This window comes from Muntiacus reevesi, chromosome 4 (assembly GCF_963930625.1).
Source record: "Muntiacus reevesi chromosome 4, mMunRee1.1, whole genome shotgun sequence".
In the NCBI taxonomy this organism is placed as follows: domain Eukaryota; kingdom Metazoa; phylum Chordata; class Mammalia; order Artiodactyla; family Cervidae; genus Muntiacus; species Muntiacus reevesi.
In genome coordinates, this window is record NC_089252.1 from 102,422,484 (window position 1) to 102,434,513 (window position 12,030).

Genomic DNA, 12,030 nt, shown 5'->3' on the forward strand with positions numbered 1-12,030 from the left:
AGACAGTGGGAAAGACATAAGTTTGCTGCACGTATATTGTACCATGTATATGGATTGCTTTTTATGGTTCCATTCTTTGAAGAGGGGCAAAAAAAAAAAATGTTTTAAGAGCAAGTGGATATGGCAGCCTTTTCATCAACCATTATGATTATTCTTTGCTCTACGATACTTGTACTTGAGGTTAAAGTCCCCTCTCTTCCTTAGGGTTGATTTATTACTACACTGTACTTCCTGGGTGGCACTAGTGGCAAAGAACTTGCCTGCCAACGCTGGAGACATAAGAGACATAGGTTCGATCCCTGGTTTGGGAAGATCCCCTGGAGGAGGGCATGGCAACCCACCCCAGTATTCTTGCCTCAGAAATCCCATGAACAGAAGACCTTGGCAGGCTATACAGTCCACAGGGGTGCAAAGAGTCGGAAACAAGTGAAGCAACTTAGCACGCACGTACAGATTTACATTACGCAGACTTCCTCCTTGGTCCTGAGAACCCTGCACTGAGTAGCCCAGCCCCAGGGCTGGCGTAATTTACTAATGTCACTGTCTTCTTCACCAAGTGCTGGCTGTACACTCCCAACTGGAAGTCAATGCCAAGCCAGCTCCACCAGGGTTCAAAGCCCATCCATGAAGGGACAATTTACTGGCCAGAGCCATCTGCCTGGTTGAGGTGGTGGGCCTGCAGGGGCCAGAGGATCAGGGAGGGAAAGGGAATGAGGAGCAAGCTTCAGCTCAAATCCTTGGCAGCCAGAGGAGCCCTGTGTGAGACTCTTGGTGGCAGGATTAATCAGGGGCTGCTTTGGCTGGTTGCCCTTGGATACAGGATTGCCCCTCACTCCCCACCTCAAGCTTGACCAGACTTGCAGTGAGCATCTATGAAGCATCTCTATCAGCACAGTTCAGGCTAAAAGGACAAAGCTGTGTTCAAGAATGCAGGTAGGAGAAAGATCAGTAGTCCTGAGGTACTCTTTCCCATTCCAAACCTCCTTTTCAGCCACTTCCTTCCTACTGCTTTAGGGTGTACATTCGAGGAGGAAAAAAAGTCAGGTGCTCTCTTCAATGTCAGTTGAACCTCACTCATTCAGCAGCCTCCTTTACATGGTTGGCAAGAGCGAGACCTGCAGAACTGGGCCAGATTCTCTTTGCTTCTGAAGGCAGTTTGTCCACACCAGCTGGGCAGGAAAGCAGGCACATTTAGTGCCAGCATGTGGGTTTGGTACCTGGGATGAAAGGGCGTATACCATGAGGTTTCCTGCCTGGAAAGTGGGAATTGTTGGATTCTGGCCTCAGCTGGAGCAGAGAACACTTAAGCAGGGACCGGATATTTCCATTCCCAGTACCTCCTGCACACCTCAGATGTCAGAAGAAGAGACCCCCCACTTGCTGTGACCATGACTTTGATAGGAGGGGAAGAAAACTCAACAGTGCAGTCTACAGAATAACTTTTGAGGTAATGATCATTTTAATATTTTAAAAATTAATTTCTAATTTCCCAAGGAACAATTCATGTAAAAGTTTTAAGAACATATTAGCTATAAATGTGAAGTTCTCCTTTGTGCACTATCTTTAATTCCCCTGAAACTGGCTGCCTCCTTTCAGTCCCATAAAAATTTGCTGTGCTGGGCTTAGTTGCTCAATCGTGTCCAACTCTTTGCGACCCCGTGGACTGTAACCCACCAAGCACCTCTGTCCATGGGGATTCTCCAGGCAAGAATACTGGAGTGGATTGCCATGCCCTCCTCCCAGGGATCTTCCCAACCCAGGGATTGAACCTATGTCCGAGCATTGCAGACAGATTCTTTACCATCTGGGCCACCAAAAATTTACTGTGTTTCCTTCCAAATGGTTTTCAATGGTATTTACCTACATTTCTCTATAGAAAATATATGGTAGTCATTTGTAGATTTTTTTTTTTAACACAAATGGCATTATACTGCTTTTAACTGAACCTGATACCTCAGAGATCTTTCCATGCCTCACCCACAGGCCCATCTTCAAAATGACTGCAACTGAGTAGTGTTCCATAGTGATAAGAGTTTATTTCAGCACTCCCTAATGGGGGATGTTGCTTCCCTGGTGACTCAGTGGTAAAGAATCTGCCTGCAGTGCAGGAGATGCTGGTTTGATTCCTAGGCCGGGAAGATCCTATGGAGAAGGAAATGGCAACCCACTCCAGTAGTGTCAGCTCATCACTGGACAGCTTTGTCTGGACACACCCCATCAGATTCCTCTTCTGAGTGGCAGGCGGCCTCTTACCAGCCTCTTCATACTTAAAAGTGGGTGCAGAGGATAGGACTCTAGGATAATTTTTGGAAGTGGTGGAAAGGGTTTGTGTCCCGATCATGGAGGTGGTTATTCTACTGTTTACATTTATTAAGACTCAATTAATGGTACAGTAAAATGGGAGCATTTTACTCTTTGTAGATTATACTCCAATGACATATATATATATATACTCCATATATCTGTATATGGAGAGACTGGCTATGAGTAAGTCGAGGCAGAATACCGCTTCTTCTTAATATGGGCTTTTTAAAGAGCTTACTTTCCCCCAAGGCCGCTTGCCTCCTCCCGGCTTCGCCTCAGCCTCCTGAGGCGCTGCCTCTTCCACCCCGCGAGGGCGAAGGAGCCCGAGTGGACCTGCCACTTAGGCTGCGCAGCCCCGAGCCTGTGGGAGGAAGGGTCCAGCGGCCAGATCCCCTCGCTGCTCTGGAGAGGGCTTCCGCGGGGCGGCACCTGAGCGCCCCTGGCGGGGCCCCGCCCACTCCCCGCCCAAGACGGGCGGGCTCTGCCTAGGCTCCGCCCCCTTCCCGCCTGTGCGCCCGAGTCTGTTGGAGCCAGGCTAAAGAAGCCGGCTGTCAGTCTCCGTGTAGCTGCTGCTGCTGCCACCGCCGCCGCCGCCACCACCGCCGCCGGCACCGTGGAGCTGGGACCCCCTTTCGCCTGGGAGTTTTGTGGTCTTATCGGATCAGCGGTGACATCCCAACGGGCAGGGCCGGCAGCCGCCATGGTAGCCAAGGATTATCCCTTTTACCTCACGGTCAAGAGAGCGAACTGTAGCCTGGAGGTACCCCCGGCCAGCAGTCCAGCCAAGGACGCCGAGGTAGGGCCTCCATCTGGACCTCTCTGGGCATCTCTTACTCTTTCCACTCCCTCTCTGTGGCACTGTTTCCCACCTCTCCCTCTGTGTTCCTCTTCCTCTCTCTCTCTCCATCTCTCATACACTCTTGTCTCCCTGTCTTCATCTCTAACTCTTGTCTCTGTCTCACTGCCTCCCTCCCACTCCCTCTCTGTGGATCAAAAGAAAGCCACCTCCTCTGTCCCCATCTCTTTGGCCCTGTCTCTCTCTTGCATCCTGCAGAGCTCACAGACTGTGGATCCACTCCACAGAGGGACTTTCTCATACTGCATCAATGGGCTCGGTGGTCAGGGAAGAGCTACTCTTAAAAGCACAGGTTTCCTCTTGCAGGAGGTTTGGGGGAGGGCAGGGGAACATTCTTGAGGACCCCTCGGGACCTCTCACCTGTCAGGCTTGGACTTGCAGCTGTTTGGCAGCAAAGACAGGACACGGCACCTCTGCTTGTCCCTGTGGCCAGTGGGAGTCATTCAGTTGGGGGTCTGGGAGCTACATGAGTAATCTGAATGTGTCGCATGTGAATTCTGAAAATGAATTAAACTCCCTGGGGCAATGGGAAGCTGTCTTGGAAGACTGGAAGCATTTCCCCTTCTGGTAACTTTCCTGTACTGGGAGGGTGAGGTGAGGGAGACCTCCTGGCTGGTGTTTAGTCTGCCTTTTCCTCCTGTGAGTTTCATCTCTGGCAAAGAGCTCACTGGCCTTAAAGGTTGGATTCAGGTGGAGGAGAAAGTGTCTCTTTCTTTTTTTGAGGGTCTTGGGGAATACAGTTGCTTTCATTAGACTGCACTTTTGCTGTGACTAAGCTGTGGTAGGATCCACAGAACCCAGATCATCATTTCCGCTGATGTGTTTCTGCAAGATCTCCACTCTGCCCCCACCATGAGGGGGAAAGTCTGGGGGAAGGGGTGCTTCCGGCCTTGCCACAGTGCTTTTGGGGGTCCACCCACCTGCCAACCTTGGGTCTGCTTAGCTGTGAGCAGTTGGTTCACTGAATTATGCATATTTGGGAGAACAGCATCAAAGATTCATTGCCTCTAACAAGAGCTGCTCCACATGACACAACTCTAAACAGTTTCAGGTTGTAATCAGCTTTCTATAAGCTGAGTAGAGACTAACTTCTCACCCCTGTCCCACACCTCAGTTCACTTGTATATTTTCACAAAGGGCTTTTGTTCCCAGCAGCTGTGGAAGTGTGATGGTCTTAGTGGTGTTTGGGCTCTTACTGAAGTTTTGACAGGACAGCAACTGCACAGAATTCAGGTTGTTCAGGCTTGGAATGGATATATGATCTTTTCAGTGGGAACTTCACAATTTAATGAATGTAGGAGCAGTGAAGTTATTGTCTGCTCAAATTCCTTTTGGAAGGAAGCAAAGCATAACTGAGTTTAATTAATGAATTGAGTCAAAGAAAAGAATGAGGATAGCTCTAGACTCTGGTCCCTTCCTGCTATCACTTAGTCCTATATTTTTGTGCAGTTTGACTAAAGTTGTAGGTATAAAACCCATATGCTTCATTTTTTCTTATTCTTTTCTTGTTTATTAAAAAATATATATCTGTATCTAACAAATGTGATATGAGATATGTATCACTAGAAGTCAAATACTAATTTTCTTCACAGTAGCTGGATCCAGATTATGAAATGTTCCTTAATTTCCTTTTATGGGGATGTTCTGGTGTAGGAATAAGGGTGGGAGAGGAACAATTTTTTAAATAGTTGGTACTATTTTTCAGGTATCACTATTTAGGATTTTCCCCCTAGTGGTTAAATCAGAGTAGAAGTATCTCATATACTGTATACTCCTCGAGTCCAAGGAGGCAAATCCAGTACATCCCCTAGCTTCATTAATCTGGCATTTCGCTTCCTGATAATGGCAATAGGCAGAGTTAGAAAAAGAAACCTAAGTGATGTGGGGGCTTGTTTTCTGTTTTAATATCAGCTCAGAAGACAGCTCTCCTTTGCAGGCCTCACTTCTCCATAGGCAGTTAATTAAAATATATTTGCTACCAGCAGGTGTCGTCAGCATTTGTGTTTAAAAAACAGCATACGCTAGTTGGCCTTTTGAAAAACATGATTATATCCTTGTTTATAAGCTAGGTATGAACTGTCAGTTCCAATACAGGTAGTTTTTCAGGATCATTTTCTTTGTGGAAAGAAGGTGCTTATGCTGAAAAGAAGGATTGGCCAATCCAAAGTCCTTTTTAACCTTCAGAGGTAGCTGAAGCAAAGCATCTGTGCCCTTTAGCACATAATGACTATTCCTTCCGAATTTGTGGTGAGGAGGACAGTGGGCACACGGTGGGCAAGTGCCTTCTAGCAGTTGTTCCTATTCTTGGGCAAGTGTGCTGGGCAAGGCTCATGGGGAAGGGACGGGTGTCACTAATGTGCATTTGATACCATGCACTTGAGTAAAAATGTGCAACACAGACATTATGTTGAAAACACATCATAACAAAATTTCTACTCAGGATTAAATGCTTTGTACATTTTTAAATTTCAATGATAGTTTTCAGTGACAGACAAAAATGATATAGTTTAAATATTTATCTTCTTTAAATTATTTATTTTAAATATTAAAATTATTCTACATGGATTATGCTATTAATACAATGTGGCTCCTTAATGTAGTGTTTCTTATGACATGGGTATATGAGTTTGGTTGCAGATGTTTAATTTTAATACGACAACCAACTTGATCCTTCCAGCTCTAATCATTAACCATGAAATCTAAGGAGCTTAGTTCATCTTAGTCCAATAGCACTAGACTTTCACGGAGAAACATAGTATCACATGAACATCATTAAGCTTATTTCTTCTGACTCATCGATGCAACTTTGTTCCATTGATCTTTTTTTTATATATATTTAATGGGTACTTATTTCTCATGCCAGGAGGAACTGATTTTTCTAGGCATTATTAAGTGCTCTGAATACCTGATTAAGTCACTCAAAGGAAAGTTGTTAGTCCTAATGAATTACACCGATCCCAAGTCAGAAGTCACTGTTTCCCCATGGGGAGGTTTGTTTTTAAAGAAAGAAGGCTCAAATGCATGTATATGTTGGCTAAGGACGCTGGAGCCTGGTGAGAAGGTTTTAGGTGTTTTGGAGTCCACTTAATGAAAATACAAAGTGGTGATTCTGTTATTTTCTTTCTAAGAATATATCTGACAACATGATGGATAGCTTACTTTTGGTTTTCAGATTCACTGTCTCAGATGTCGATCTGGTTTAGGTCAGATTTAGTTAGTGATGTTTGTAGTCATTGCTTTTGTCTCTCTTGTCTATGTCCCTGACTTGTCCCTTTGTTCTAACTTTGACTCAGCCAGTAGCTTTATATGGAACCTTGGAATGACCCAGAAATGATGGAATTCTATTCTTTTTCTAAGTACCACATTTAATGTCTCATTTGAGAACCTAACCATGTTGTAAGAGGAACATAAAACGAGCACTATTCTGCTCACTTTATGCATAAAGACACTGAGGGAAAGTGACTTGCAGAGAGCCACTGAGCAAAGCAGCAGTGAAGCTGAGACCCAGTGCCAGGTTTCCTGATGGATTCGGTCTAGGGTTTAATACCAGTACATCCTGTGACATCTAAGGATGTTTACCTCGGTGAAGAAAAAGGGGCGATGCAAAACAAAAGTCGTGTAAAGTGCTTTAAAACATATTCTTCTGCGTACATAATCTTGAGCACTCTATTAACTGAGGAGGTGCCTTTCAAGTTTCCGTTTTAAAGGGCAAGGTGAACTCTGTGCCCCACCATAATTTATGCCCCCGGTCCATCCACAAGTGTATTTGAAATATATGCATCTGGAGCTGTGTTCCTGACATGCCAGCTGGAGAGCTAAGGAGGTGAGCTGGCTTCTCGTGATTTATACATTTCTTGGAATTTGTATCATACAGTGTTGAGCTGACCGTTTATACAGCCAACTACATGGAAATAGCTCCAAGGAGTTATTGCAGTTGGAATCTTGATTTCAATCAGGTGATTAATTAGACTCCATGAATCATGCGACCTCAGATGGTTCTGGATGGGAGCCTCATGGACAGTGAAGGTCTCTCACTTGCTGGCAGGAGCTGAGTATGGTCGCTGGCCTTGGTTCTCTTGGGGATCGGTATCTTGGGGGTCCTGGTCTTCCAGGATGCATGTGAACTAGGAGTAGGTTTGTTAGAGAAAAAATATGTTGACATGTACATTTGAGGCTGTTCAGGGCATCAGCTCTGGAATAAGGCTGTCCAGGTCCCAGTGCCATCTCCACCACCTGCTAGTGATGTGGCCTTGGACAGTCTCCTGTGCTTTTCTCAGCCTCAGTTTCCACAGCTGTAAAATGGGCATGATGAAAAAAAATAAAAATAAAAAATAAAATGGACATGATGATGGCACTACCATAATGAGATGATTCATGTACAGTGCTAAGCACATGGTAAGTGCTCCATAAACAGCAGCAGCATCAAGAAAATTTCCTAAAACAATTTTAAGAAACATGATCACCATCCTCATTCTCCAAATGCTGTTTTATGCATATCGTGCAACAGGGGTCTGACTGTTAAGTCCTCTAAGCATAAGCATCCTTATAGTGACCCTATGAGGTTGGTGTAACTGCCCCCCCCCTTTTTTTTTAGAAGAAATTGAGGCCCAGAGTTGGGTAGTGACCCTTCCAGGATGGCTGAGCCGGTAGATGGAGGAGCCAGTATTCATACCCCAGTCTGACCCCAAAGTCTGTACTTTCCCAACCACATCATGTTGCCTCTAAATGACTAAATCGCCAGTCTCCTCACCACATAACACATGAAGGGTGAGCATGCCTGCCAGAGCAATTTGCCTCATGGTCAAAGGCCCATTTTTTTCTCTAAGTGCCTGGAAGGGAGACCCCACCATTAGTGAGTGCGCCTGGCAGCCACTTCATAGAGTGGCCACGACCCACAGGAGCGAGTTTTGCAAACCTTTATTTGGGAGTGCTCTGGTAACTTCCGTTTTGTGTTTCTCAAGACCAAAGAGCTAGTCTTTGGCAGAATTCTGCATCCTCAGCACTGTGGAGGTGACACTGTTAGTTCTGCAATTAGTCATTTTGCTTATCTGCATTAACCACCAGCCTTCCACATAAACTAGTAACTTGGAAGCTTCTGACCACCATCTGGATGTTTGTAAATTGTGTCATTTTCTTAAGATACTTTCTGATTGCTTGTAAAATCCTGGACCAGTGCCACTATTTTCGTAACAGCCGAAAATAAATTACTGATCACGAGCGAATTTTGCAAAGTCCTATGTACATGTAATTGTTATTAATGGTGTGTGTGTATTTGGGAGGGCTCCTTCATTTGTGGTGTGTGCACACAGTTGCCTTCCATAATTTGTCAGCTCCAGTAATGGGTACAGGTCTCACACAAAATGAGGAAATTGCTGTGATTGCACGGCCATTTATTATTGTTGTGTTGGCTCATGAACTGTTAGGAGTAAAGGCCAGTGGTTTCTAATGCCTTCAATTTTTTATGACTTGACAGTGGTTATTAGCTAAGAAGAGGCTATTAGTCAAGAAAGGCCTCCGCACCTTTGGCTAGAAAAGGAACGGATCTTTTAAAGTCTAGAAACACTTGTGCCTGGTCCTTCTCTATTTGGGTCATTGTGTCCTTTTGCAAGAAGGCAGCTGATTCTTAGTCAACTCAATTAATGGGAGCTAAACCAGAAACCTTAACGGTAAGTTCACTTTTTAAAATCTTCTTTTTCTGGCTCTTAAGATGAGGAGGAAAGGAGTAGCAAAACAGGCTTTTTTCCGGGGATTTATGAAACAAATAAACAAAACCAGCCTCTAGGAAATGACCCGGGGTCATTGAATTAGAGAACCTGAGTTTTTGGGAAAGGCCTATTGAGAACATGGAGCCCAGTTCTCGTACATTGCGGGATCCTTTCAGTCTCGGTTCAAACACTTCCAGGAACCTTCCAAGCCTATACATTGCATCTTTGTTCATTGTGGATCATGAGAAAATCTTTTCTTAATTGTAACATTCCTTTCTCAAGCTGAATATTATACAGTGACACTTTATCTCTCTCAGTATTTTCTCTGTCCCTACTGTCTACTCCTGTTCCACAAATGTGTGCTCACACTCACACACACACGCACCCACACCACACTCTTCCCCCAGGTGCCTCTCTTCTCCTGGCTAGACATCCTGGTTCCTCTAACTTTTCCAAATGGGACACAACATCCAAACTCTTTTTCTTCCTTGCTTGTTCCCATTGGACATCGTCAGTGACCTCCTGAGTATTGACCAGCCTACAGACACTGTATGATGCTTTATCAACAAACAAGATTGTTTTTATGTTTAATGTGCTTTTTAGACAAGGGGAGTAGACTGATACATTAAAAAAGACTTTTGAAATAGAAATGACAGAAAAAAGATTAATCTTTGTCATCTACATAATTTATAGAGATATAAAAGAACACTCCAAGATGTCCATTGACAAATGGGCAAGAAGATAATAATAGGCAGTTCACATTACAAAAGTAACATTATTTTAAAAGTTCACTCCAATAGACATTGTAGAAATGAAAAGGCAAATAATTTTAAGATACTATTTCATACCTAATTGATGTCACAAATACTTTAAAGACATGATAAAACCCAAAGCTGGGGATGCTGCAGAGAAATAAAATACTTCTGTGTGCAGTGAGAAGACTTTTCTGTGCATATTAAAAGATAAAAATGCTTCTAATCTTTGCACCCAGTATTCTGACTCTTGTGGGAATAAAGCTATGTGTCCAGAGTTGTTCATAATGGCATTATATGCAATAATGTTAATGTGTTATGTTTATGCATTCTATAGATTTCAAAATACTTTTATATTCTTTGCCTCACCTGAGTATAGTAACCCTCATTTTAAAGATAAGAATACACCAGGCGTCAGAGAGATTCAATGATTTCCCCAGGATCACACAGCCAGGACTGGCAGAGCTGAAAGCTTTAAGTCTGATCATCTGGTTCCAGGCGAGCATCCTTTCCTGCTTACTTGTAACAGCCAGAAGAACCAGCAACCTCTCTGACCTTTGAGAAGGAGACGGCTCCATGTGCCATGGCCTCTGGGCCAGGGATCAGTGACATCATTTGAGCCATTCCACACTGGCAAACAGAAATACCCTAGTGTTCCTGAGAAAAATGAAGAGGCGGAAAGTTGAGCTTAATTATATAGATGATGTAACCAACGTAACTATATATGTATGCACATGGCATGTAGACAGGTGGGGGAAGGGACCTTTCAGTCAGAGCCTCCCCCTTCCCGTCTCATTGTGATCACTATAGCAGTGCTGCCTGGTGTTCTGATAACAGTCTGTTGTTTTCATGTGCACTCTCTCCTTTGAATCCTGCACCAGCTTCAGACCTGCACGAGGCACGGCCTGTCTTGGAAACAGAGATTCAGAGAGATCAGGAGGCAAGGCTAAAATGCTGGTCCCTCCTTGACTCGCCTTAACGTCTTGGCACACCAGAATGTTGTTAAGCCAGTCATGTTCCTGAGTGAGGCTGGTTGTAAGCGGGACTGTTTTAGGCGTGTTCAAAGTGAACCACATTAAATTTAACACTGCGTACCTCACCTGGGGGCCGGTGGACTTGTGGGCCCTTCCTTGGCCCGAACTCCTCCTACAGATCCAAATGCAAGGTCTTGTGCTTAGTCAGTCAGTCATGCCTGACTCTTTGCGACCCCACGGACTACAGCCCACCAGGCTCCTCTGTCCATGGGGATTCTCCAGACAAAATACTGGAATGGGTAGCCATTCTCTTCTCCAGGGAATCTTTCCAGCCCAGGGATCAAACCGGGTCTCCTGCATTGCAGGCAGATTGTTTACCATCTGAGCGACCTGGGAAGGCAATGTGAGATCCCTGGTAGAATAAACAGGAAGCCCACAAAGAAGAGACACAAACTTCTCTGCATGTAGATGACATCCTTTAAAATGATGTCTTTCTGAGCTCTGCAGATGTAATTTGCATCAGAAGTGATAATTAAATGATAATGACAAATAGAGTATTTCCCCAAGGGTACTGTTTCCATAGATACCACTGGACCTGGCAACCTGATTGAATTACATAAAACTGAGAGCCTGTGTCAGGACCTTGGGAAAAAAAAAAAAGTTAAATGTTTACCAGTTGCCATACATTGTCAGATTTGAAACTTTGGAGTCTTGCTAGAGGAAGAAGCTGCAGAGGGGAAAAGGAAACAGGCCAGTGGGTAGAGAGAGATGAAATTGGACCCGACGGCCAGAGGGACTGAGTGATAAAGTTTCCCTCTGTGTTTTCTGGCCCTGACACAAGGCCAGTGCAAGCTCCCTCCTCAAGCATGTTATCTTATATTGCAGTGCTAATGTTTCATAATCCCTAAGTGATGTAAGCTTGTCAAGAACGACCCCCGGCAAATACAGAGACGATAATTAAAGGTCATTGGTGAAGACGAGTATTCTTGTTTTTGACTTCACAGAGGTGGGGTGGGGGTGACCCATCTGTATCCTGTTAGGTTTTGGCCGCCTTGGTTCATTTTCTCACACCTCGGCAGCCATCCTCCTTGCTGGTAGGTGACTGCCTGGTGCTTCTGGGTGCGGTCTTGCAGAAGACCACTGTGAAGAAACCACTGTGAAGAAGGAAACAGACTGAAGGCGAAAAAATGATGGTAGATGACGTGTCAACCACAGATGCATAGTGAAGAGTCCTAGCCTTCCGCCTCAGCTGTTTGATGGAGCCTTTTCAGAGAGCTTTGAAGGAGGCAGTCTCAGAAAATATACCTGGTTTTCTCTTGGCAGTCTCCAAATGTTTTGTGCCCAGGCTGTAACAGTTTAGAAGAGTGAGCATTGTTCTGGCTCAGTATCAAGAAACCTTTGCTTTGTAGGACTCTTCAGTGCTCACCTGAATTTCTTTA

General features: G+C 44.6%; 1 protein-coding gene across 5 annotated transcripts in view; it reads left to right on the forward strand.

The window, feature by feature from the left end:
* The window catches only part of ARHGEF3 (Rho guanine nucleotide exchange factor 3), a 308,227-nt gene that overhangs the window by 236,495 nt on the left and 59,702 nt on the right, over positions 1-12,030 (forward strand). Inside the window, exon 1 of one of the 5 annotated variants that reach the window (XM_065933451.1) lies at positions 2,854-3,100. The exons of the other annotated variants lie outside the window; for them this stretch is intronic. Within the exon in view, the coding sequence (XP_065789523.1) occupies positions 3,005-3,100 (96 nt within the window). The 5' untranslated portion in view covers positions 2,854-3,004. Of the gene's footprint in view, positions 1-2,853; positions 3,101-12,030 lie in introns of those variants that run through there. 5 annotated transcript variants of the gene reach the window in all.